Raw genomic sequence first — 26,428 nt, forward strand, 5'->3', positions numbered from 1 at the left:
AGGCACTGTATGCTACATACTATAACTCCAAATGTACGGTTAAATCCACACGAATTACTGTTTTTGTTACTATAAATCCTAGACTGCTGAAAAAGATTTTCTCACCAGTGATTCAGGAGACATTACCTATTTATATGGTTGCTTTATATTGGCAATGCATATAATAAGAAAATGATTAGACTTCAGGCATTACTAATTAGAAATTAATTATGCAGCATTTTCCACTAGAGACAGATGGTTGTGGTCAAAAGAATAAAATAAAGGTGTAGTGATTTTTATACATTCTCTAATGCATTGCACATTAAGTATTATGTAATAGCAAAACAATGGTGAACATTGGGTCTAATAGTTTTGAGAAGCCCGCGGGTTCAACTGAGCTTTGCTGTATTTCTGAAAATATTTGTTTCTATGAAGCGTTACAGCTCTTTAGACTGAATAAAAACTGAAAAAAAGTATAAAACTACTTGAAAGCCACATGGTGAATGTGAAAAATATGAAGGCAAACAATTCTGTGTATGATCTTATACCAAAAACTATTCTTTAAGTACAGTCTGAAGTATTTTGGTGGGGTTCTTATTATTAAATGACAGTTTAGTGTTTGCCTAACAAACAGAACATCCCCGGTTTGATTCTGGGTGGAGACACAAATCCCTTTAGGTTGCATCTGGTGTAAAAAATGTGCTAAATCAAACATGCAGAGCTACCGCTGTGGCGACCCCTTGTGAATAAAGGAGCAGCTGAAAGCTCTCTCTCTCTCTGTCTCTCTCTTTTATTAAATCAGCTCCACTCTTTCATTATCAAAATTTTAGTTGAATAAATACAAATAATTGAACTTGCTAAATTGTGGGTAACGAGTCATGAACCAGATGGCTCTGATGCACCAATAAATGCCAGTCATCCATTAAAGTAGCCTCCCTCTCACCACCTCAGTAGTAAACCTCGTTAAGACGCAGGGCTCATTAGGCCGTGTTCATCATTAACAAGAAATACTACTTTGCCATAGGAGGCATGGATTTGGGCTTAACATGCACGTGTTGGACTGTGATGGCCTGACAGTTCCATTAGCACCATATAGGGATGCTACAGAGCCCATTCAAAATGGGATTGATGGTTCAGAGATGTGTGGGTGTGAGCATTTGTGTGCGCCTGTTTGTCAAACTGATGGGCCCGGCGGTGTCGCTGTGTGGTGAGCTATGAGGCTCAGACAGAAAAAGAAGAAGCAGGACTGCTCATAAAAATTTCAAGCCATCCCACCTACAGGCTCCGTGACACAAGGCCGGATTTATGGGGAGTGAAAAAAAGGGGGTGGCAGAGCTCAAAATAGAGGGCGAGAAAACTGCGGGGAGAGGGAGAAGAGGTGAGGCAGACAGGGAGAGGGTGAGAAAGCTTTAGAGAGGAGGAGAGAATGAATAGCAGGGAGGCTTGCTGACAGGAAAGATGGCGACAGAGAAATAGAGGTGGATGAAACATGGAGACACGCTGGAACTTCCCATTACAAATCTCAGTGTGGTCAAATGAGTCACAGCTGGAATCTTGACAAAGACTATCACACAGTGTGTGTGTGTGTGTGTGTGTGCTACAAAGTTTGAACTCCAAACAAGAAAACTACTACTAAGAGCTGAACTCAAATAATCTTGAGGAAAATCCATTCTGAATATTTCTATTTTGAACTTGCACTTATATCTTTATGCTTGTACTTATGAAGGGAATATTGATATTCCACTATCATTATCTGTTGGCTTTGCTCTTGATTTTATAGCTGATTCCACAATAATATTGTTTTATTGTCACTGTTTGATCTCATTTAACTGCTTAGATGTTTTACAATCCTTTATTAAAGCACTGCGTGTAAGAATATAATAACACGGTTAACTCGTACTGATTAAGTGACTGAATATATCAAGTAGTTCACTTTAAGGCTTTGTTCAGCCACAGCACTAAAATGCTAGAAAATGATGAGCAAGTTAAAGAACTAAAGCTTACATCAAGCAAAAAAACTCAGCTGAGTTGTTGCTTCACATTAAAAGAATAAAATATGAGTGGGGTGGAGTGTTCAAATGGTCATGAGTGTATTGTTGCTGAGAAAATGAGTAGTCAGTACTGCCTTGCTGAACATTTATCCAACATGAACTTTATAAAGTTTTAAGTCCACCCCCCCAAAAAACTCATCTTACTGTTTCCCTGTACTTTGAGGGGGAAAAAATGAGTGTATTTCGGTGCTTACTGTGTGTCTCTGTCTTAACTTTCCAGCTTGAGACCAAAACTGGCAAATCAGCGGCAGCCCTGCCCTCCACTGATGCACTGGACCCTCCAGACCTAAAGGTGGCGCTAAAGAGGGAGCGCGAAGAACATCAGCACCTCCTGGCCGAGTCCTATGCAGCTGTGATGGACCTAACTAAACAGGTAATGTGTGAGAAAATGGCTGAGAGATGGTTCTGCAGTAAAGGTCTACTAGAAAAACAGTAGTTATTGGATGTAACCTCAGCTATATAAGCTTAGCCACCTAACAGGCTTCACCACTGGCTGTGCAGGCTGTCCCCCTTGGATCCGCCTTTACTTGTGGCAGGGATGTGAAAGAGATGCGATGATTCACAGGCCTACAAAATGCAAACATTATTATTTAGATAAATAAATATGGACAATTATTTGTATTATTAATACATAGTTTAATTACAGAATATAAAACTGCCTTTTTATGAGAAGTGGTGATCAAGTTAGGTTCTAAAGTAAAATGCAAGACCTGTTATTTACATGAACCAAACAATTGGTGCAGATTTTAAGTTCTGGGAATCTGTTCAGTGGGTACGAATCACATCCACCATGTTTCTTCATTCTCTGTTGTTTTCCTCCTCTTGTCTTTCTCTTTTAACCTACCTGCGGACCAATCAGCTCCAGATCGGGGAGAGGAACTGGGGCAGAGAGAAGCTGGAGCTGCTGGAGAGATTCAGCCAGGAGAGAGCTCAGTGGGAGCAGAGACTGAGAGAGGCCACTGCACAGCAGGGGAAGGTATGTGGGGTGGGCTTGTGCTAGGGAGAGAAATGTCAAAGCTTATCTCGTGATGATAGAATCTAAAAGGATGAAGGTGCATGTCTGAGATAAGGAGGACACGGATGATGTATCAAGTCGGTGGTTCAAATGTGTGTTTCCTGCTATATTTTAGCTTGTTTATTCAGACTTGTCTAACAGCTCCACAGTTTTTCTTGTCAACTCATTGATTCTGAGCAGGTCACATTCACCACTGAGGCTTTGGATGACTAAAATTGCCGTCTTTTGGGGTGGTATTTTGTTTCAGACAGGTTTTGTTGATTCTGACTTTAAACACACAGCTGTTAATGTCCTGGTGTGAGTAAGGAAAACCCTCACTGCTGTGACTGGCTTGCTGTGGTTGAGCTGAGCTCACCAGGAAAACATAGTCAGTGGCATCTGCTGATTATACACCAGCGCAGTCACTGCCAAGCTCCTGCAGCATGTCTGGGAAGGGATGAGGAGGGATTGCATCAGTTGTCATTAAAAGTCTTTTCCTCAAACGCACAGACAGAAATAAAATCTCAGACACACAGTTGGGACATCTGTCTGCTGATGTTTGTTTTTCGGGGTTGTTCAGTCTGGTGTGTCCGCCCTTTCGTGCCCTCTTTCCTTTCCAGCGTTCTGTTATTCTTTTTTCCTCTCCTTCATCTACACTGAGTGATCCTATCAAAGTCATTTTATTTACTATATCCTGCATGTGAAACTTGGTAAGGGACACAGCTTGTAATTTCTTATTTAATTCACTCTGCTCCCTGCCTTTGTCTGAATCTCTTCTGTGTGTGCGAGCTTGTGTGTGTCTGTGTCACGCTCTGTCGACCACAAGCCTCATATGCTTGTGTTACTCTGTTGGAGCTTTTCACAGACATTTGATTACAGTGCCCTCATCAGGCCAGTTTATATAAAGCCTACTAGCCTTTTTTTGAGTGTTATACCAGAGTTAAGTCCTTTTAGAATCACATATTATTTCATAGAAATATATTTAAAGAAGAAGCACTACCTTATGAACAGTTAAACGACTAAACCGTATATTTAGCTGTCGGTCAGCCTTGTCTCCAGCTCAGTGAGTTGCAGGTGAAAGTGAAAATCCATCGTCACATCTGTGCAGCGCATCACCTGCAGAAGTCCTTCTTTCTTCCTCCCACTGACTCTCATTCTGTGTCTTACCTCTGAGGAGAACTGGCTCCTGAGTGTGAGAGCACTCCTCAAGTGTGAAACACACTGACTCAGCATTACCATTTCTGCGCGTGTGCGTTTGCATGCACTTTGCCACAGACGTCTCCACTTCCTCCTGTCAGAATAACCTATTGATGTCTTTCGGGGGGGGTGTAAATACAGAATGTTGCAGGAGCAATTTGTGCAGATGATGCAGGTTATTTAAATGCTAATAAGCTCTTAAAAAAGCAGATCCAGCGAGTTCCTTTTCCCTGACAGTCTGCATCTCCTTTCTTCTTAAAGTCGAAGCCACCAAGTGGTGAATCCTCTACGGACACGGTCGTTGCTAATGGAACAGGATCACCAAGGTAACAATAATCAATCAGTTTTAGTGAGTTCATCAATTTTATGTCATTACTCCACTTATTTAAATTATATCAGTGTCAGTGTGTTATCTTGACAGCTGAGCATTAGTTCTCCTTTCTCATCAACTCTTTTGTGTAAAGGATCAAATCCACACTAGAGCTGGAGTGCTCAGAGGTCGAGGAAACAGCCAATCAGGAGGAGAAAATACAGCTTGCTGCCCCGTCTCTTTTCATTCACTCAGAGCTGGACGACACCTCCAGGAAGAATTGGACCTACCTGACCAATGAGGTTAAATATTTCTGTAATTTCATATAATAAACTATATATTCCTTGTGTTTTAATCAAGTTAAAAGCAAATTGTGCCATTGTTCTGTACTGCTGTCTCTTTTTCCAGACTCCCAAAATCGCTGATGCCTATAAAACATGGGACGGTCCTAGAGGCTCCTGTAGCACCCTAGTAGGATCGCAGCTGGACTTGGAGCCTGTGCAGAGGAGCTACACTGCTCCAGACCGCACCGGCATCCGGATCTACTACAGTCCTCCTGCTGTGAGACGCACTGATCACTGGAGAAGGAACCAGGAGGCCGAAGAGTCACAGCACACCCAGAATGGGAGCTTCTTGCTGGAGGTGAATGGCTCAGATGCTGCCGTGGCTGCTGTGGAAACCCTGGACATTCAGCACCAACCTGCATCCTTCTTTTCGTCCTCTTATGAGCAGTGGCTGAGCTCCCTGTCCAAGCAGCACAGGGAGCTGTTAGAGAGCAGAAGCAGCTGCATTGCCAGATCTATGCCCAGTGTCATCAGTAACACAGTTAGCGGCTCAGCTAACAACGTAGCTTATCATACCCTGGAGATTGGAGAGATTTCAGCCAATTTAAGTGACGATATGAAGGAAATGACCAACTGTGTTCGACAGGCCATTCGCTCTTCATCTTTGGAGAGAAAATCTGGCAAGGAACCTGGGAGCCAGGTAATGTTTCTTCTTATGGCTATCCTCCCTGTTAAAATAAAATAAAAAATACATAGGTCCCACAGAAAGGGACATATATAGGGATAAAAGGTGCATATATAAATTTGTTTTGGATTTACACACACACACATACACACACACACACACATATATATAGTTGTTTTTAAGAAAATATAAGACTAGGTAAAAGCGTAATACTCTCTTGCAGCTCCTAAGGTTACTCTTTATTTGTTATCCTCAAAATACATTGAACATCATGTTACAACGTCACGTTAAACCATCATCCCTTTCTCCACACAGGCAGTCTCTGTATCCACCAGGTCAACACAGACTGCAACCCAATACGTCAGCGTTGGACTTCAAACCGAGAACCTTCCCAGCAGCAGGGGTACGGGGTTAAATACCAAAGCCTGGTCTCCTCGTCCTTCATCGACAACCACTTCTTCTTTAGCGTCGGCACGAACTCGGCAAATATCCACATCGCTCGATAAAGTTCACAGCCGCATCGAGAGGCCATGCTGCTCGCCCAAGTATGGATCACCAAAACTCCAACGCAGAGTGTCTTCTGGTAAATGCTTTTTGTTTTTTTGTTAATGGATACTGTAACTTTTTAGTGTGAGATGGCTAACTGCCTTGTTGTTAGGCTCCACTTCCAGACTGGATGGGAGTTCCTCCTCCAGGGACCGCAGCCTATGGAGCCTCCAGCAGAGACCCATTGGTGGTGGGGGAGGCTCGGCCTGGGCTCGCTCCACCACCACCCGGGACAGCCCCGTCCTGAGCGGCCTCACTGATGGCCTCTCCAGCCTCTTCAGTGTGGTGGAACACACTGGGAGCACAGAGTCCCTCTGGAGGGGTGACATAGGTAAGATGCTCAGCAAACCTACACATGGAGTTTTTCAAATTATTAGGTACATTATTTCCTGCTCACTTGCTACAGTATATGTTATCTCAGGGCAATTTCCACAGTAAGCTGAAGACCCTACAATATTGCAGAGAGAAATGGCACAGTTACCTTTAAGCAAGCACTTGGCAACAGTGGGGAGGAAAAAACTGCCTTTTAACAGGAAGAAGCCGCTGGCAGAGCTAGGCTGCAGAAGGGCAGCCATATGTTTTGACAGGCTGGGTGTCACAGGCTGATGTACTAAATCATAAGTACATACCACCCAATGCATAAAAACATCCGTTTCTTAGAACTTGACTCCCTCAAAACTGTTGTTCAGAGAAGGCGTGTGTTTGCTAACAGCAAATGTTTTAAAGAGCAGCTGCTTCCCAGAACTTTCCCAGTTAATATTTCCACTGCATGGAAAGCCCCAAACCGAGCTATTTTTCCTTCTAGGTCTCCTTCTTATCCAAAGTGAACACATGAACATGCTGTAGCTTGTTAAACAAGTAAGTGAGCAAACATCCACCAGAGGAAAGTGCAGTTTACAGGCAGGAGAGCCAATAGTCATCTGTAATCATATTAAACAGAAAAAAAAAGGTGTACAAGGAAGGAAAGTCTGAAGTATGTAAGAAAACCTCAAGTGTGAAACACGAGAACCTTCTATGTCTCTGTACTATTTTGCCCATCAGTGTCCATTTGCAGGATGATGAGATTTTGTTCATAAAACACAAACTCTGTTATGAGCAGTGTATTCAAAAATCTCAATTTCTTCTAATTACATCTTGAAAACCTCTTTAATATCAATCACTTGACAGTGCAAGCATGCTTCTAGGTCTCAGCTGATCCCATTGTTGATCTCATTTTGCATCAGGAGCGAGCCAGACTGCCAGCCCAGCTCGGCACCTTCCTGCCGCAGGGAAACCCTCTGGGGCGGCAGTGTGTGGATCTGACCCCAGCTCTCAGAGGTATGGTGGCATGGTCCAGGAGTTCTTCAGGAATGTCTGCAGCAGCCGTGTCCCAGGAGGAGCCCCCCTGCCTGGGGAAAGCGTTCAGAGAGAATCTCTTGGCAACCTTGGAAGTCTGGGTGCCTTGGCGGGTTTTGGCAGCATTGATGAGCCCAAGCCAGAGTGCATGTCAGTGGCTGTTGGAGGACTTGGCGTGCTGGCTGGGTTAGGTGGAGCCAATGACAGTGTGACCAGGATTGTTAATAAGAGGTTTATGAGACAGACAGCTGGGGAGGAGATGATCAGCATCTTGGGAGGAGGCAAGGAAACGCAGAGCAACACTGTTGCTGCTGGATCTGTGACTGAGGTGAGACCTATGCAGCGTTCCTTGGTATTGGTTGTTTTAGACCAAATAATAGCAGATCACATTTTGGATAAATAACATACCTTTGTCATTTCCCAGGATGCACCCTGTGACTGCACTGCCCAGTCTACCTGCTTTGCCCGACCATCAAGAGCGTCCACTCGTCACTGCAAGCACCGTCCACAAGAGTCTTTGGTGACAACAGAGGAAAAGGGTGACCCCAGCAACGAGTGACAGCACTCCTACTCCCACATGCAAAGACACACACATACAGAAAGCAAACAGCGATTGCTCACAGACGCTGCTGCCATGAAAGCACTCATATTTGTCACGTCACTAAAAGTAAACACACCCCTAAAACCTGCCATATAGGCACACTGCCAAATCTAACACACACACACACACACACTGATAGCACACTGCATAGACTGCTCGACAAACCTACTGCCGCATGCACATGTAAGAAAACACACACAAAGACGCCAGGCAATACATCATTTGTCTGGGACTGTACCATTCTGATGCCAAGGACAGGGGGACTAAAACTCCAAATCAGATCTAAACATTACAAAACTACCAGCAGGACAGAAAAGAGACACACTTACATACATAACAGGACTAATTATGACCTGGAGAGACTCTAAAAAGTAAAATAAAGATGTCAGGACGGGACCGACTAAACACCCCATCAAATTTGCACAATAACAGGTACTACGACAGAACAGAAGATCCAACTTAATGATGTCATCTTGCCACCGTGCTGTTGAATAAAGCAGCCATTAAGATGGAAAAACAGGCCAGGGGAAGAGAATATGGAATGAAAGTGCATATGTTACTTTGGGAGTTGTTGAACCACAGAGAAGACATCCTTCAAAGGAGATCTTTCACGCAACTCTGAAACCATCAGGCTCCGAGATTCAATCTGTTTTCGAGCTGTGATGATTTCTCCAGAGATGGTACCTGCAGAGACGGTAACTCACTGAACCTTGTCATAAACACACAAGCTGTGCTGGGAAATTGTGCCACTTAGATTGATTAGCACGGTAACATTCCAGCGAGTGTCCCCAACATGGAAACGTCACGTCTCGATTGCACGTCTGTTTCAGTCGAGGACTCGTTTACAGCGTCTAATTCCAAAAGGAAGAACTTAAAGACTGGTGGGCTGCGTGTCTCAGCGCGACCACACTTGGACTGAAATGATGTTTGGATTTAAAGCTATAAACGAGGCAATGAAAGTGATCTCAGAGTGGACTTCCTACTATTCTTTGTTATTAGCAAACCTAAGTATCGAAAATCCTTCAAGCTTGTCTGTGTTTCCAAAAGGACTTTGGCCACAAATAAGGGGACATTTTATGACACTGTAGCCATGATTTAAACCTTGTAGTTGTTAAAAACAAAACCAAGAAAGAAAAAAAAAAATCATAGGTTATCCTCCACAGTCCGATTGGGGAAATTGTAATTTTTGCTTTGAGTCTTTTTCAGCAGGCAAAAAGTGCCTGTTTCTTATTATCGAGATGTACCTTCACTGATGTCAAGATTCATCCTTAAACCTTTGAGTGATGATCTGATGAAGACATTGTGTACAGTCCTGCAGCACACTTTCCTGAAACATTTCAGTTGGTTACGCTAACTGGGGACCATTCCAACTCAGAGCATGGCATTGGATAGAAATGCGACAATTACAGCGTACTTTTTACACCAGTCAGAGCTCCTGAGCCACTGACAGAGGCAAAAACCATTCCATAAAATGCATTCCAATTTCTTAGTAAAGCAAATCCGATTCATCAATATTAACTCCGGGCTTTTGGAATCTGATTTACATCAGTGAGAAGTTTGTTGGTAAGTTATTGAACAGCAGTCAGTGATACAGTGTAGCCACAGCTGAGCTATCGGCATTCCTTTTTATTTGAGTTTATGCCAGATGTGTGTGGATGTGTGTGGTTTATCTGTGCATTTGATTATTTACCTGTCAGCTTAAATTATGTCGCGTCATAATTTCGCGTTCTGTCGAAGGGAAGTTGTTTTAAAGTAACATTGACTGCCTTTAATCTCTCTCATACACATCTGCATTGTGTGTAGAAACCTGTACACATTTTGAAAATGTAGCATAGATGTAGTCTTTGTAAACAACAAACTGTCAGCAGCACTGAAAATTTTTTACTTATATCCAAAAAATTTTTTCCAGGAATTTTATTTATTTAATTTGATATTTTCAAATTTTTGTAAAGTTAACTTAATAAATTAAAATATCTCTTTCTTTCTTTTTTTCTTACATGACAGTTGCAACATTATGAGATATCTTTTAAGATGTATTCACACCCGATAGAAATATAGTATCAAGGAATAAAGTAAAGGATTTAAAATATTGCATAAAGCTGACACAAATGCAAAGATACAGTGAGACTTATTAGCAGATTCAATTTTAGAAAACAATGTAAATGAAACAAACATATTTGAGAGGGTTTTTAATAACTTTTGCTCCTTTGTCTGCTTTTGCCTTCTCATTCTCTTTCCAATCAATCAACTGATATTCAAAGTGCCTGTCAGATCACTTAATAGTCAGCTCACACCAAAACTGGACTCCATTAAAGAAAACTGCAAACCCAGCAGGCCTTTTTTTAGTGAATAAGGTTGTTTTTATGCACATAATTACAATCAGGCAGTACTAAAGCTACAATAAAGGGCCGTAACGCACAGTGTTGGGGGGACTAAATACTTCAACAGGTATAAGAGGATATGGTAAATACACAGCTTTTATATTAAGGGTTCTCTACACTATATGGAAAGTAAATTATTTTCTGTTTATTTTTATGGATGTTTTGCTGATATTTTGCTTCTGTTCTTTCTATCGTGGTGCTACTCAGTGTAAAGTCTGCTCTGGGCTCGCTGTCCTTCTAACGTGTATCTTTCACTTTGTGTTTGAGTAGCAGTCCAGCGTTTCTGGCTTCTAATGACTCAGCAGTTTAAAATAGGGCATTACAGTAACAGCGAGCGTATTTAAATAACACACTGAAGAAAACCCGCAGTCTAAATGCTGCTGTCTCCACTCCAGCCCTCATAACTGGTACAAACCCAACTGCACGAAAGCAAGCACGGACCCAAGTAGCACAAGGCTAGACTGATGTTATTTATTTTTTATTTTTATACAACATGCAGTCCTACCCAAGCAGTCTGATTGGATAAACCACAGAATAACCCATCAGAGTCTGCTTTTTTGGTTATTTTACATCTGCAAACCACATACAGGAAATTAACTGGATCGTAAAACATATTATAAATAAGATGAAAACAAAAGAAAGGGAGGAGGACCTAAAAAGGAAAAGTCAGAAATGTGACCAAGAGTTTTGGATAAAATATTGTATAGACTGCTGACATGTTAAAAAATAGATGCCACAGGCTCCTATTGGCAGCACAGGGATGTTATTACAACTGGATACCAAAATGTTTTACTGTGGTGTGAATGGGGAAATATCAGTAAAGCTGGTATTGACACACTTGTGACAAGGTTAGCAGTAGCTATCCCACTAACGACACTGGTAGCAGTTCAGACACATCAGTAACAACCTGGTGAGGATGATAAAGCGACTGCATTTTTTTTCCATTCGCTGCGCTCCAGACATCAAAAAGAGAATGTAACATAAGCAGACTAACTTGGAAATTAGTCTCTGTGGCCTGTCTGAAATGGCCAGACACCAATAACGATGCAGTCAATCCCCAGTCTCTCCCACTAAACACTAGAGTGAATAGTCTCAAACCACAAAGGAGCTATTATCCTGCACTAATATGAGACTATGTCACTATTTCTGTTTTTCAGACGTACTCCTCAGCTACAATATCACTTATGGTCTTGGATCGGTTCTTGAAACCTTTCCGCTGTATTTCAGATTCCGACAGGCGAAAAGGTGAAAGTAACAGCGGATGGCCGGAAGAGTTTTTAGCGTTTTGATCTTTCAGAGTTTCTGTACAGAAATAACGCTGAAGCTTTTATTCTGAAGCTCCTGACGACATACACGAAACAAAAATGTAGATACAGTTTACTGGAATCTGCTCTACCTCTGACACACGTCATCAAACAACTCGCAACGCTACTCATGTTTCTTCGACTTATTGATCAGTCATTGGACATTTTTGATGCCTGTGTACCAGGACCTTATAGTCCCATTGTTTTTTATTCTCACTGTCCAAAATAAGGTCACTTCAGTGCCTTTCCTCTACAAAGATGTCTTGGTTCAGTTAAGGCTTATTTTTCCGCAAATATTTGGCTCCACCTAAATACACTCTGTATGATGACGCCGCACATAGTTGCATCTGGAATTTAGGTTAAAAGTCTTAATTGATCATCTTGCATTAGGCGCAGACTGACTTGTGCGTTCATCTTCAGCAGTTTCTCAGCTACATGCAGCCTTAGGAGTGATTTTTTTTATTTTATTTTATTTTTGTGAAGATGAATGATGATGATGTGGACCAATTTACATTTTAGTTTGATGTTTTTATTGCTGATATTGCCAATTCAAGCACGGTAACATGACAGCGTGAAGCTTCCAGCACATTGTCGAGCATGTGGATATAACTGCCACGTTGCTGCATTTCTGTAATACTGGGGAATGGTTTTTAACGTTTTTTTTTTTTCACTAAAATGCACACAAAGTAATTGGTTTGTATTACTTTAAAAATTAATAGTAACTTATTGTATTTTCATATTTTTGCTACTGTATTTGATTTTTATTAGAACAAACACGAGATGCAGGATATCAGAGCTGGAAGTGGATGTTTGCTGACATTTACTACAAACTGATCATGTTTTCTATGAGAAGGACCGTTCACCTCAAAATAAAACTAATAGATTTCATCTCTGGCCTGTAGTGCTATTTCTCCATCTAGATTATTTTATTGTAACTTTGCCCATTTTTGGAGATATCTCCTTTCTGTGATTGCTTTCTGTTTAAATATGATAAAACTATTACTGGTGCTTAGAGAGACAAATAAATTACAGTTGGAAAAAACTCATCATAATTGCATAAATGTCTCTTTCCAGGAATCATGATCCTAAAATAGATAAATAAATAGCTTGTATGCATTTTTCGTGTAGGAATTATTGGGAATCATTTCCAAATAGCTCCTCTGGCCAGAGGAATTTCATTTTGAGGTAAACTGTCCCTTTAAAAAACCGAAACTGCTCCAATTTCTCTGACTCTGATGTCTTCGGTCAGTTGTCTCCGCCTCTCCAGCCTTTTCACCTGCAGATCAGGTGTTCCTTATGCTCCTCCCCCTCAGGTTATAAGTACGAGGCATTTCAGCCGCTGCAGAACAGTTTTGCAGGTCACACATCACCAGCCACTGACAGATGACTTCTTACAGGTTGCACGGTGCGAACCGCGAGTCTTATTGTTCCCAGTGTGTCTGTAAGCCTGTCAGAGCAACGTGATTTATTTTTTTCACAGCTTTTTTAATGTTTCCATACCATTCTTATGATCATTACATGCTGGGAATATGTACATGGATACTTAGCTGTTCATAATGTTGGCTAAACTATTACCTAGAGACTGCCTGTATATTTGCTTTATATAGCCTATACTCTTGTCTTTTTTAATAATGCTTGATTCTTAAATAAAAGGGGGAATGCTATGAAAGCAAAATAAAATGAGTACATAGTAAGAAAACATGTCCCTGGTATTGCAGCTTGAAAAGAACGGTCTGTACTCTGCCCTTGTATTTTTTTGTTTTGTGTTGTTTTTGGAGGAAAGCTGAATATCGACAGCTGATCCCAGGTCACTGTGGACATATGTAGCTCTCTCCCTTTATAGACCACACTTGAGCATTTCTTCTGTACATAGAACCATTTTAAAGCTGATCAAATACGGCAGCAAACATTAAGAGGAATATGAGGAAAAAAATGTGATCCAAGTGGATTTTTAAAGGGGTTGGCATCTTTTGTTTATCCAACCAGTGTAGCTTGTAAAACAAGACATTAAACTGCCTCCTGTTTGTCACAGACTTCACAAATAAATGTTTGTTGAATTTTAACGCAGTTGTTCTCTTGTCATGTGTACATATTAAATTTAGATTTAAAAAAAATTGTCTTCGTTTTCCTTTCTCACTTTTTGTCTTCTGCAGCATTTCAGTGACAGAATCTGTTGGTTGTGGCCGAGAGAGAGTTTTCATATCTTTTTTTTTTTTTTTTTTGGACATTATTAAATTTAAATGGATAATTTGATCTTCCATAGGTGTCCAGAAACACATTTACCTACACTTACTTGCCACTTCATTAGTTACACCTTGCTGGTAATGGTTTGGACCCCTTTCTGTGTAGTGAGGGGCCTAAAGCGTGCAAATCCTCAGCAGCCTGAATCGTTGATACAAGGCAGGATGGATTCTTGCTTTCATGTTGTTTATGCCCAATTCTGCCCCTACCATCTGAATGTAGCAGCAGAATTCATCAGACCAGCCAACGTTTTTCCAGTCTTCTAATTTTGATGAGCCTGTGCAAATTGTAGCCTCAGTTTCCTGTTCTTAGCTGACAGGAGTGGCACCCGGTGTGGTCTTCTGCTATAACCCGTCTGCTTCAGTGTTCTTATTGTGAATTCAGAGATGCTCCTCTAAGCCTTGTGAACTGGCGCTATATAAATACCGCTGAACTGAATTGGACAGGTGTACCTGATGAAGTAGCTGGTGAGTGTAGAATAAAATGGTGTTACTGACATGTGTCAGCCCTCAAGTCTTTATCGTCTCTGGTAGGGAATGCAGAAGAGCTTTAGCAGTGCCCCAAATGATTAAGTGGACTGGACAGATGGTGTTTTGTTGACACTCAGATTTTGGAGAATGCACACAATATGAAAGCTTGAATTATACAGGAAAATAATTAGGCAGCAGTTAACTTCCTGTTCCCTGTAAAGCAGCCAAAACTGCAGAGTAAACAACTTAGCATTTGATCTAGTTTTGTGTGAAGCTATAACAATTTTATCCCTTTGTCTTAAATCCCCATATGGCTCCAAGTGACAATAACACAGCCTAACAGATTCTGTGAATCTGCGTAGGCTGGAAGGAAAGAAGAAAGAGTGAAATTTGAGATTGATCACAATAGAGAGAAGACAATAACTCCAAGGAATGGAAGAAGCAAAGCAAAGCAAAGAATAAAGCTCCTCAACACTGTTTGAAGCAATCTAATCCAACAGTCTTATTTGTATGACTAATACAGAGGAAAGCGTGTGAAGATGCACTTTCAGACTGCCGAAAGCTTTGCAGGGGAGACACAAGTAAGAGATAATGAGTGGGAGTGGGAGTGCTCTACGCAGGCACAGTGGTGCTTTGAGTACATTGTTAACATCAGCTTTCATGCTCACAAGAATGGTGTTAACGTGCACATTTAGCTGGTAGGTGTTTCAGGTATTACAGTTCAGTTTGGTGACACATCAAATCCCCTTTGGTTTGGCCAGTACTGGACTGCATTAGCTGGAGGTAGACAGAGGTAGCGATGCTTTGCTCAGAGAGCATTGCTTGTTCAATCCATTACCAGCACTTTGGTTTTTCCATCAGTGTTTCCTCAGACCTCCAGGGGCTGTGCAGAGATATTTGTGTAGTGGCCAAAAAGTGTTACTACAACTTCTGCCTTCACCTCTCGATTCACGCTGGCCTGTTTTTTTCCCCCAAAAAACACAACCTCTGAAAAAGGAGCAGCAGTAAAGAGATACATTTTTCTCAGCATTACACTTGCAGATCATGAAATCATACCATGAAAAAGGTTTATTATGATCATGATCAGCCTGTAGAGATGTCAAGTGAAGGTTAGGTGGCTCAGCCAGCAAAGAAGCTTCAGTCACACATTCTCAGTTTGTCAAAGAAGGACTCACACACACACATGCTCCATGGGCCCAAAGCTGCAGATGTGCGAAGAACATCCAGGTACCACATGAAGAAAACCTGGACTTAAAAACAGCACACGCACCACTGAGCAGCTTTAATTCAAATGAATAATACCACCTTATTAATCTGCATCTTATTCTTTATAATACATCCATCTATATTACACAAGTGCAGTAATTCTGTTCCTGTGTTCCATCATTTAAGATACTCGACGTGTCTTGTTATACCTTTCAGTCTCCGACCTACCACCTCTTTCTCCATTTACATGTATTTAAGAGCAAAAACAAGCTGGAGAACATGCACCAGCAGCTCCAGGCAGACAGGAAGTGACTTCTTTATAGCAACATGTGAGAACAAAGGAACCACTTCCTGTTTTGGCCAAATACATGAGAGAAGGAATGGTAGTGTGGGGTAGTTATTTTTTCAGTGGATAATTTATTTTTACTTCGGTGTCTAGATTATGTTGTGTTTTCTTTCATCCAAACAAATGATTTCAATCTTTTGAACTGTAATATTATGGTCCCCTTTTTACTTCCTTTCCTTTAGTAGTGCAAGATATTATTTGATTAGCAGGTTTCATAGCTGTCCACAAAGGTGTAAGCAAAAAAAAAGCTAGAAAGCTTTCACTGGGCTAAAAACAGACCTACAAGATCACTGACACCTTATTACTGAACAAATCAACAATCTGCTAAATTCTTAGAAAGGAGAAATGAGAGGAGAGGAAGCAACACCAAAAATGTCAAAGATCACAGAATCAAAAATTGCAGCGCCTAAAGAAGTGAAGAATAATCTTGAGGAGGAATTGAGGAATTTGTGAAAGCAATGAAAACACTTATTACGTTATAGAGATATGATGTTATTAAATGGAAAAGTGAGCATAATTTTCATTTAAGACCAAACTGAGGGCAAAAGCATCCACAAACAAGCAGCAACTGAGGGCCTGGCAGAGCATTAAACTAATCACTTCCTCATTTCCACGGGTTCCACACTTCAGGCAGCCACAGACTGCAAAATATTTGCCTTTGAGTATTAGAAGTCTTTATATTTAGGAGGGACAGTCAAAAAGTTTTGAGACTCACCCAGATCTATGGTGAAGATACAGTCACAAGTATTTAGAAGGAAACACACTCACCCATTCATATGAAAGTGTAAGTGTGTCCAAACATGTGACTGGTACTGTACACTAGTTATCAGCCTGAGTATACTGTCAGTGGCATGGTTTTGTTATTCCAGTTTGCACTTCAGTCGTATTTTGACTTTAAAATCTGCTGTTGTGGCGTTCAAAGCCAAAATTACACTAATGTTGTCATCCGATATTCACAAATCCGACTGCAGATTGTCTGAAGATCAGATAACTCTCTAAAACTAATTTCTAATTTTGAACCATAGTTCTAATTCGTTTAGCAGCAGAAAATAACACGGGAACCATTAACATTTCAACAAGTAGATTTACTCGTTTCACAACTTAGTGTGTCGGCTGATTCCATGGATTATCCGCAGAACGTAATTCAACTGAGCTCAAAATCCCTCTGCAAGAGTCAAACTAAGGTTTGGCTTTAACTTGAGGCCTGCTTGATTCCCCGTTAATCAGTCCAGCTCCAGCTGCGGGATTACATTTGGTGTACTTTAGGAAAACATCTAACTTTGCCTCATTTTTCTCTTTTCTTGACTTCTGCCTCAAAAATCCAACTGTGGATGAAAAGTTAAACCTGGCAGTGAAAGGTTGGCTGAGACTAATGAACGGATTTAAGTAACGTTTGGGAGCACTGCCGAATCAGGGTGTGCTGAGATTAGTGATATAGATTCCTCTGTCTGTGTGTGTAGAAAAAGAAATAGGTCAGTGTTAGAGGAAGCCCAGGAGGTATTATCTATACGTCTTATCCAAGAGCAGTCACTTAAGATCGAGCTGTTCTTCCATATCCTTTATCCTGTATGTCCATCTATGGGAGGGGAATTGTGGTTAAGGTGAGTCTGTCGGGGGAATTATTTGTCAGATTTTGTCCTTTTGATAAAATATATTTTACAAACACACACATCCACCCTCCACAATAGAGCTGGAAATTAGTATTACAGGTTCACATTAATGAAATTCAGACCACATTTACATTAAGTTCAATAGCTGGTCAGACACAATCAGATCCATAGCAGCAGCAATATTTTGCACATACAATAAGGATATAATAAGAAAAAAAAATCATCTGGTCCTTAGCAGGGCTTAGAATTTCATACATCCTCGGAAGAACAACAGGAAATTATATATTAAAAATTGTCGTCATTTAACAAAAAGTGCACCAAAATGCAGGAACAGTGTTGAAAAACTGAGTACAGCCCATGATTTGGTCGTTTGTAGAACCATCAGCAGCAGGAACTTGAAGTCATCATTTTCTCTGTGAATTTATCACTCGCTCACAAGGTTATGGAGGAATTCTGACCCACTTTTCTTTACAACAGTGCTTCAGTTCTTTGAGGTTTGCAGGCATTCATTTATGCACAGCTCTCTTACGGTCAAACATCTCCATTTTGGTCTCATCCGTCCAAAGTTTAAATGACAACGGCAAGACAGAGACAGCGTGAAGCTGAACAAGAATAATATTTCACTGAGTTAAACTTCAGTTAAACTTTTTGGAACATATGTAACACAGTTTTCACTTTCTGCTCCTACTGATCTCATAAAACAGAAAACACACATGCACACGCGCACACACACACACACACAGGAACACATGCACAAATACAGGATACAGTCAATGAGGCTCCACTAATTAAAACTGAACGCAGGCACTTCACTTGTACAAACCACACACACACACACACACACACCATGTGTCTCACACAGCCAGTTAAAAGTCTGCCAAAAACTGTTGTAAGGGCCAAATCTACACTGAGGGGAAGGGAGTGACTTCCCTTTCATGAAACATTGGCTGAACAGTGTTGAGTCATTATTACTTTAAATAAAAATACAAACACATGACCTCATAACACATGCAGCTCAAGTGACCACCGATTTCTGCAGCATTAAAGAAAATGCTACTAGTGAGAGCAGCGAGAAAGACAAAAACCATATGCTTCCACTTTTATCTGACATTCCCTCACTCTACTGCACGTATCTGCTCTTTTTTTGTGTAGCAGATAATCAAACCACCAGACAGGAAATTGTGCACGGGTGGCCTTAAAAGCTGTATTGACAGCATTAGCTCAATACAGAGGGTCAGAGAGTACAAGAAAGCAAGAGAGCGGGAGATCACAGGAGATATGCATGATCAAATGATAAACCTCAGCCTTGGTTACTGTTGCAATGCCTGTCAGGACTGTACTGTAGCACACAAAATACACAGTTAACTCTTGTTATTTATTTTTTTAATAAATGCTTTGTTCATGCCAAAAAAAAAAATGAATACACAACAATGCACTTCTGCATGGGGGGGAAATTGCAACAGACTGCAATGCATGTGAGCATGCAGCACATGAAACTGGTTTGTATGAAATTAGCACCATACTTCAATTAATATATCTCTATCAGGACTGAAAAGAAAAAAAAAAGGTGGACTGGTAATATTTACAAAAAATGTGTTCTTCCCCCATTACTAAAATATTCGGCACCCATTTTTTTCCCTCCAACTATACTTTCCATCACCATTTTTGCTGCTCACAGCGTGTGGATGAAAGGTTGTTTTACCCATTTTTCTACCAATCCTCTAAGCAGTTCTTTGGGGAAGTTTACTTGATGTTCTTGACCTCAGCTTGATCCCTGTTAACAATCATTTCTGATTTAGATTGCATGCTGTGTAAACAACAGCTGAAAACACTTTGCCATTACCTTTTGGCCTTCTGCTTTGTGGACACAATATATTATTTTAAAAAAAAATTCTGCACTATCGAGCTGTTTAGAGGATTCTAAACTTGGTAATTCAATTCAATTTAAAATTAAAGTTTAAGTAAATTTAGCAAATTAACAAAATAATTCATTAATCTTGCTTAAAATCTTTACATTACTTGTGTTTAACTTTATGTATCTTAGAGAACGGTTCATCTTCCAGTCATGTGGTAGCTGCACCGACAGGAAGCTGGCTTGACTCCTGGGTGTGTGGTGCCATCTTGTGACCAGAATGTGACAGGCTGCCTGTGTTTTTGTACTGGTTGTGTACGTGTATGAAATTAGAGAGAATGTAACTGAACGCTTTGTACCAGACTGTAAAGATTCGGGGGGTTTGACTGTTTTTCTAAAACTTACAATCAGTTATGATGTCATCATAACAGGGGAGAAAAAAAATCTGCTCTGTAAACATTTCCAAACATTTTTCAAAGTGCTCAGAACTCCTTATTCGTGTTACACAATATCCACTCATCATTCATTAGACACTCCCACCTGTTACCAGAGAACACAGCATGTACGTCAGTGCACTACTTTAAATATACGAGCAATTAAGTTTCCTGGAATGGGCTGATTAACTAACAAATAATCATAATTTCATTTGTCAGTTTCCAGCTTATTGTGAGGACAAGGGAAAAAAAGGTTTTGATTTTTTAGCATCATGAACAAACCCCTTTAATAATAATGAAGTCAGTGTAAAATACATCTAATCCCTTGTGTATAAACCATGTTAACTTTGCAACCAGAGGTGTAGTGCTCTTTGTTTAAGCAATTTAGCAAGTTAGGCAAGTTTACATTAGTGCTGTCGTCATTTGCACAACTTGGATTTCCATCAGATGAAGCTGAATCCTGATTTTACATTTGATTCATCAAATCTGTGCTGTAGCTCAGTAGGTAGAGCAGGTCACCTACTGATCGGAAGGTCAGCGGTTCGATTCCTGCATGCCAGCGTATCCTTGGGCAAGATACTTAACCCCAAGTTGCTCTCTGACGCTCCGATGTGAATGTTAGATAATTGAACCGCTTAGTTAGTTAGTCATGGAAGTAATTATTCAGTACAAATACAATCTATTGCTGGAATAGCAGCCTCGCTTTATTAATTTTTTAATGGAGCATTTCATTATTTCTGCCATTACTGGATAAAAATGAGCTTTACAGAAAAACTTATGTTTCCAGTTTAACCGTTTCTAATCTGATCTAAGGTCAGCTTCACTGCTGAGGCATATCTGTTGCGAGATGCTCCTCTTCAGATTAAGGATCAGAATAGGGAAGTGCTGGCACAGCTGTTAGAGAGGACCTCAGAGACACTGCTGTTTGCAGTTGGTCTTCAAATGGATACCGTTTGAATGTTATTCACAATAAATTCAGTGAATAAATGAAATATAATTCAATATTTAAACTGTTTTCAATAGCTGTTCAGTTTTTTTCATATTACCTTCTCTTTACTGTTGCTCAAAAAGTTAAATTATTAGTTTAAACTAGATATTTTTGTTGGCTTGTCATTTTTTGCATTTACATTTGTGTTGTTATTATTAGTATTTGCATTGAACTGGTGGGGCAGCGTTATGAATGGGTGTTTCCAGTATGCCATGATTCTACTGCAACAAAAAATGCACCATAAGCCAACTGTGTACAACATGAAGTAGGTAATGACATTACTAATTACTACTGTAAGGAAAGGAAGTATATGCCCCAGTAACGCATGAGTATTTGGAGGATGCGGGTACCTCTCGCATGCCAAGCAAGCGCTCTACCATTTGAGCTAATCCGCCACGTGCATGGCGAGTGATGTAGCGACAAACATCACAAGACGTGAGGTCAAACGCCTCATAAGGATTCTTTATCACCCTAAAATAATGCAGTATTGAGTGACTGAAATGTGCTGTGACACCTTATATGAACGGTAGTATTGTGTTGTTAGTAATAATAATAATAAGACAGCCTCCAACATAACCAAACAAGCGCTTGCCTGGAACCCCCAAGGCAAGAGAAACAGAGGATGGCCCAGAAAAACCCTGTGCCGTGACCTTGATGCTGACACCAAGAGAATGGGGTACAGCTGGAGAGAAAAGCCCAAGAGCAGGATGACTGGAGATCCCTTGTTGATGGCCTATACCCCAGCAGGGGTAGTAGCTAGAAGCCATGTTTGTAGGGTTTTCCCTTTTCATTGTGCAAAATTTCTGGATCCATACTTTCATGTTGTTTATGCCAAATTCTGAACCTACCGTCCGATTGTCGCTGCAGAAATCAAGACTCATCAGACCAGGCGATGTTTTTTTATCTTGTGTTATCCAGTTTTGGTGAGCCTGTGCGAATTGTAGCCTCAGTTTCTTTGTTCTGATCTGACAGTTGCACACAGTGTGGTCTTCTGCTTCTGTAGCCCACTTGCTTCAAGGTTTGATGTCTTGTGCGTGACCTCTGTCATCAGCATGAGTTTCACCTGGAGAACTGCTGCTCACTTTATATGTTCAACTGTTCAATTATCATGGTATGCCTTGATGATCTGGTTTGACTTCTAATGTCCCTTTAGCACCAAACAGGTTGAAAACATTATGAGGCTGTGAGCAGGTGTTAGGGATTATTTTTTTACTCAGTGAATAAAAGGACAAATGTTTAAAAGTAAAGTCCAGTAAGTTAGTTAATAAACAGTGGATCAACCGAATAATAAACAATTAAATAATACATTAGACAGAGAACCACAGACAGAAAGTGCTGACTACTTTCTCTGTCTCAGTTCATCTCATCTTCGAGGTTCGGCCACAGTACGTACAATTAAAACATCACCAATGTCACCATGTTCTGTTATTAATCTGGACAAGATTGCTCTGTATGACAAATTAAAACATCAGGAAGAAGATGCGCTTTGTGGCTTTCTCGCTGATGAGAAGAATCTGGGTCATGAAAAACCAGCTTGGACAAGACCCAGTGACGAAGGCCAAACTCACAGCACCCAGAATCTGTTTAGATAATGGCAGTATAAATTGTTATGGTTAGTTTAGAGCAGTGCTCTTCTGGGGAGGGAGCACAGGCAGCTGCTGAGAAGGCCTGTCTCTCCCTGAACCAGATTTGCCCACATGTACATGTGATTTTTCTGATTCTTTTACATATAAAATGTCTTACTTTTTTTAATTAAAGTGTTTCAGGTGTCTTCCTTCACAAACCCCATTACCTGTCACAGGTTAAGAGGATAATAGCAGTCCTTTATGATTTATTCTTGTACAGGATCTGTCTGTTTAGCAGATAGTGAGCAAATAGGCATGATAGAGGATGATGGAAGTGAAGAGGGCAAGGAAAATGAAGGTTGCCCTGAGGGTGATGGGCAGAATGAAGACTGGACAGATTTGTTCCATTTTAATGATTTATCTTTTCTTTGTTTTTGGCCTTTATGCTTTTGAACCATTGCACTGTATGTCAAGAAAGCTGGTCGTGTTCTTGTTGACTTGGATACAATTGATGTCTTTGTTATGCAGCACAGTAGCCTAAGCATGTTCTTAATGTGTTAGAAAACTAAGAATATCATTTTTTACTTAAATAAAAATGAAGAAACTAGTTCACTATTGTGGGGAGATTTCAAACTGTGCAGATTTACGGGCCTATCCTAGATTTATTAGATATGGTAAATGAATAGTTCATTACTGGTTACCTTAAGGACCACAGCAGATTATTTGTTAAAACAAGTAAAGTGAATAAAACAATAAAATCAAAAGATGCATGTGAAAAGATCAAGAAAGGAAGGGGGCCCACAGAGACTGCTTCTATATAGGGCCCAGAGTTCTGTGCTACACCCCTGATTATTATTTTTGTTTTGTGAGTATTATAAGAGTCACACTAAACATTTTATCCTATATATTTCTGAAGCCCCTACATGTAGATCACAGCTATGGATGAACATAACATGTTGTCAGTTACATATTTTTAATGTGACACTGGCAAGAAAAAGATTCCTGTTAGACTTAAAACGAGCTTCAAAAAGCTGACCCATTCCACATCTGCTGATGCCAGTCCGGGATGCTTTAACCAGTACAGAAACAGGCTTTGACCTTCCTATCCGTGTCACTCCCTGCTGACCACCCTTTGGTTGTTTCTTCTTGTTCTCCCTCCTGTATGTGTAGAGTGGGCGTGGTTGGAGACTAACCAATCACTTTCAGTGGTGGGCGTGGTCTCAGGAAACCAGGGCTGTGCCATCTGTTTCTCATCCACAATGAATGCAATATTTAAACCCAGCTTCCATCTTCACTTGTTGCCAGATTGTTAACAGCCTCGTGTGGTAGTGTAGTCCAGTCCTCCTGTTACTTGTTTGACTTTGAGTCTTTGTCAGCTTTGTACTTATCCACCATCTTCTTCCTTCCTCTCAGGGAACCCACTGGAAAACCTGCCTAGTACTTACCTGCATACCTGCCCAGTCTCACCCTGCCTGCTGAATAATTCACCTGGTTCGAAGACTGCAGTAGTACTAGAGTACTACTAAAGTACTCTAGTACCAGTCTTTCCCCTGGCAGCTCCGTCGTCAGCGTCTTTTGTTGTACAATCCCTCCTCTGCACATGTCCAAACCATCTCAACCTTGCCTCTCTAACTTGATTTCCAAACTGTTCAACCTGAGCCCTCCCTCTGATCTACTCATGCCTAACCCTGTCCATCCTGGTAACTACCAGTGAAATACAATCTAATAAAAAAAAAACAGCTGAATCAAAATGCAGTATGGAAGTAACTGTCTTCTGCTGTCTTCCTTTTCTGACAAATGTTCAAATCTTAACTTAACTGCCAACCTTTTGGAGCGCAGCTCAGCAGGGACCATCTCAGGACATCCTATTTAATGCTTTCATGTGAATCTGTGACAGATAAAACACCTTATACTGCTCAGAACTGCCTCTCAGCAGTGAGGTCACGATCAGGAAAACTGTTAACTGTGTGATTAAGGTTTAAGAGTGGTGGGAAACATTTTCTCCTCATTATCATGTTTACATTATTCCATTAAATTAATAATCAATTCTTATCTAGTGATGAATTACTATACTAATTATCTGTTGGTGATTTTCTTGGATGTGGTTCTCAGAGAAGTTGGATGCCTTTATTACATCTCTTGGGATTTTATGACAGGCTTAGTGTTGTTTGTTTATAACAGATAAAGGTTATCTCCCACCTAATGTTTGGTGAAATTGCAACTTGATGATGCTCTTTTTTTTTTTTCCGCTGCATCTTCTCTGCTTGTCATTGCAGGTATATTCTAGGTTATCTGTGTTTATCATATAAGGGTGGCTGGGCATAAGTTTTCTTATGAAACTGTATTAAAGTAATTGTTCCATTTTTGTATTTTGAGAGCTCTCCCATACAGTGCACGTAAAGGGTGGAAGTAGATTTCTGAAAAGTCATGGCAATGCAGAAGCATCTTATCGTTGTGCAAAAAGAAGTCATATTGTATAGAACTTTATGGAAACGTGACCCTCCCGCTCCCTTGATCTACAGCCTCTGTTAAACACTTTCACAATAGGTTTGCAATTTTGTTTCAATTTATAGCGATCAGCTCTGCCCGCGGTGGAGCAAAAGCTCCAGAAGAGTTGGCCGATTCATTGTGCTCTCTGTAAGATGCTTTTGACATCTTCAAGACAAGGGATGGATTTTTAGATGGAAACCTGCCAGACATTCCTCATAACTACAGTTAGAGGAAGATGATCATCTATGTCTTCCCTCATAATCGCTTTATATTTCCTGGCAATTAAAAGTTAGAAAGCTGATATTAGACATCTATATTCAGAACCACTCCTGCTGACATGCAAAAACATCTGCTGGAATTATGTGACCTCCACAGATCTAACAGATATTCCAATACTACCTTGCCACAGGAGCTATCACTGCTGTCTCCCTCTTGGCTGACTGCCAAAGTGAGGAACTTGGTTTCTGTTTGTACGCACAGATTTACGTGCATGTAATGCTAGTCCTATGAGTCCCATCTCAACGCACCATAATTTTTTTTTTTTTTTACACATGGACAGGAAAACGTGATCCTCTGTGAAACAATCCTCAGGCTACATTCTGTAGGATCTTACATGTATGTGTGCACATATGTTCATACCTTTTTCTCAGCCACTGTTCATTTGATCTGTTTCTGACATACTCGGGGTCCTCACCAGTACAGCTGCCAATCTGCCAATGATTGCACAACAAACACACACACCAACAGACAAATGGGGATTCCATCATTAAGTGACAACCTGCAGCTAAATTGTGGTTCAGCTGTATTCTGTTTTGTTTATTCAAATGTCATTTAGGTAAAATTCTTGTAGAAACAATCAGCTGAAAGTGGCGACAGAGGTGTCAGCCACTGCACTGGAGGATTTCCTTCTCCCTGATTTCTTGTTTTCTTTCGTAACTCATTGATCTGCCGTTCTAAATTCATGTCCATCAACTTGTCTTGTGTATTTTTGTGTATCTCGCTCGGGGTGACAGGACATGCCCTTCTCACAGAGGTTATTTTATGTATTCAGTTCAGCCTCACAACATTCCTCTACTTCCTTTTTTTTCCTTCACTTTCCTATTTTTTTCTCCTCCTTCTCCTCTGGAGGTTCTTCCAGTTTGTTTTTCATGGAAATATCCATGTGCATCTACCCATTTCTGTAGAGCTCTACATAAAGAACAGCTCTGTCTTGTTTAGCAGCGTTTTCTTGCTATGCCCTTTTTGTCCTTATTACCCACAGCAAGTAGATTAGGAAGTGCTGCGAGGATCAGGAAGGGGGTATACTTCCAGGCACTGCAGCACGTAATGTGGGAGTTGTAGTCAGAACGTTAGGCGATGTGGCTCTGGAGGGATCGCTGCAGGCTGTAATTCATGGTATATAGCGTGCAGTTTGACCACTGCAACATGCTGCTGCTTTAAGCAGCAGCCAGTGACTGCAGCCATGGGACAGGCTGTGTTTTTGTGGGAAAATTGGTTGTTTATACAGTAGCCTACATCACCAAGGTCTCTGTTGAAATGAAAAAAATAAATTGGTGTAT

General features: G+C 40.7%; 1 protein-coding gene across 1 annotated transcript in view; it reads left to right on the plus strand.

Annotated features, from left to right (window-relative positions):
* Positions 1-13,730, plus strand: part of mtcl2 (microtubule crosslinking factor 2) — an 85,566-nt gene extending 71,836 nt beyond the window's left edge. The window contains exons 16-24 of the mRNA XM_030734479.1: positions 2,251-2,403; positions 2,890-3,006; positions 4,483-4,547; positions 4,686-4,833; positions 4,940-5,515; positions 5,816-6,083; positions 6,159-6,377; positions 7,270-7,709; positions 7,806-13,730. Coding sequence (XP_030590339.1) covers positions 2,251-2,403; positions 2,890-3,006; positions 4,483-4,547; positions 4,686-4,833; positions 4,940-5,515; positions 5,816-6,083; positions 6,159-6,377; positions 7,270-7,709; positions 7,806-7,940 — 2,121 coding nt within the window. The 3' untranslated portion in view covers positions 7,941-13,730. The remainder of the gene's footprint in view (positions 1-2,250; positions 2,404-2,889; positions 3,007-4,482; positions 4,548-4,685; positions 4,834-4,939; positions 5,516-5,815; positions 6,084-6,158; positions 6,378-7,269; positions 7,710-7,805) is intronic.
* The last annotated feature ends 12,698 nt before the right edge of the window (positions 13,731-26,428 follow it).

The sequence above is a fragment of the Archocentrus centrarchus genome, chromosome 7 (assembly GCF_007364275.1).
Source record: "Archocentrus centrarchus isolate MPI-CPG fArcCen1 chromosome 7, fArcCen1, whole genome shotgun sequence".
Classification (NCBI taxonomy): Eukaryota; Metazoa; Chordata; class Actinopteri; order Cichliformes; family Cichlidae; genus Archocentrus; species Archocentrus centrarchus.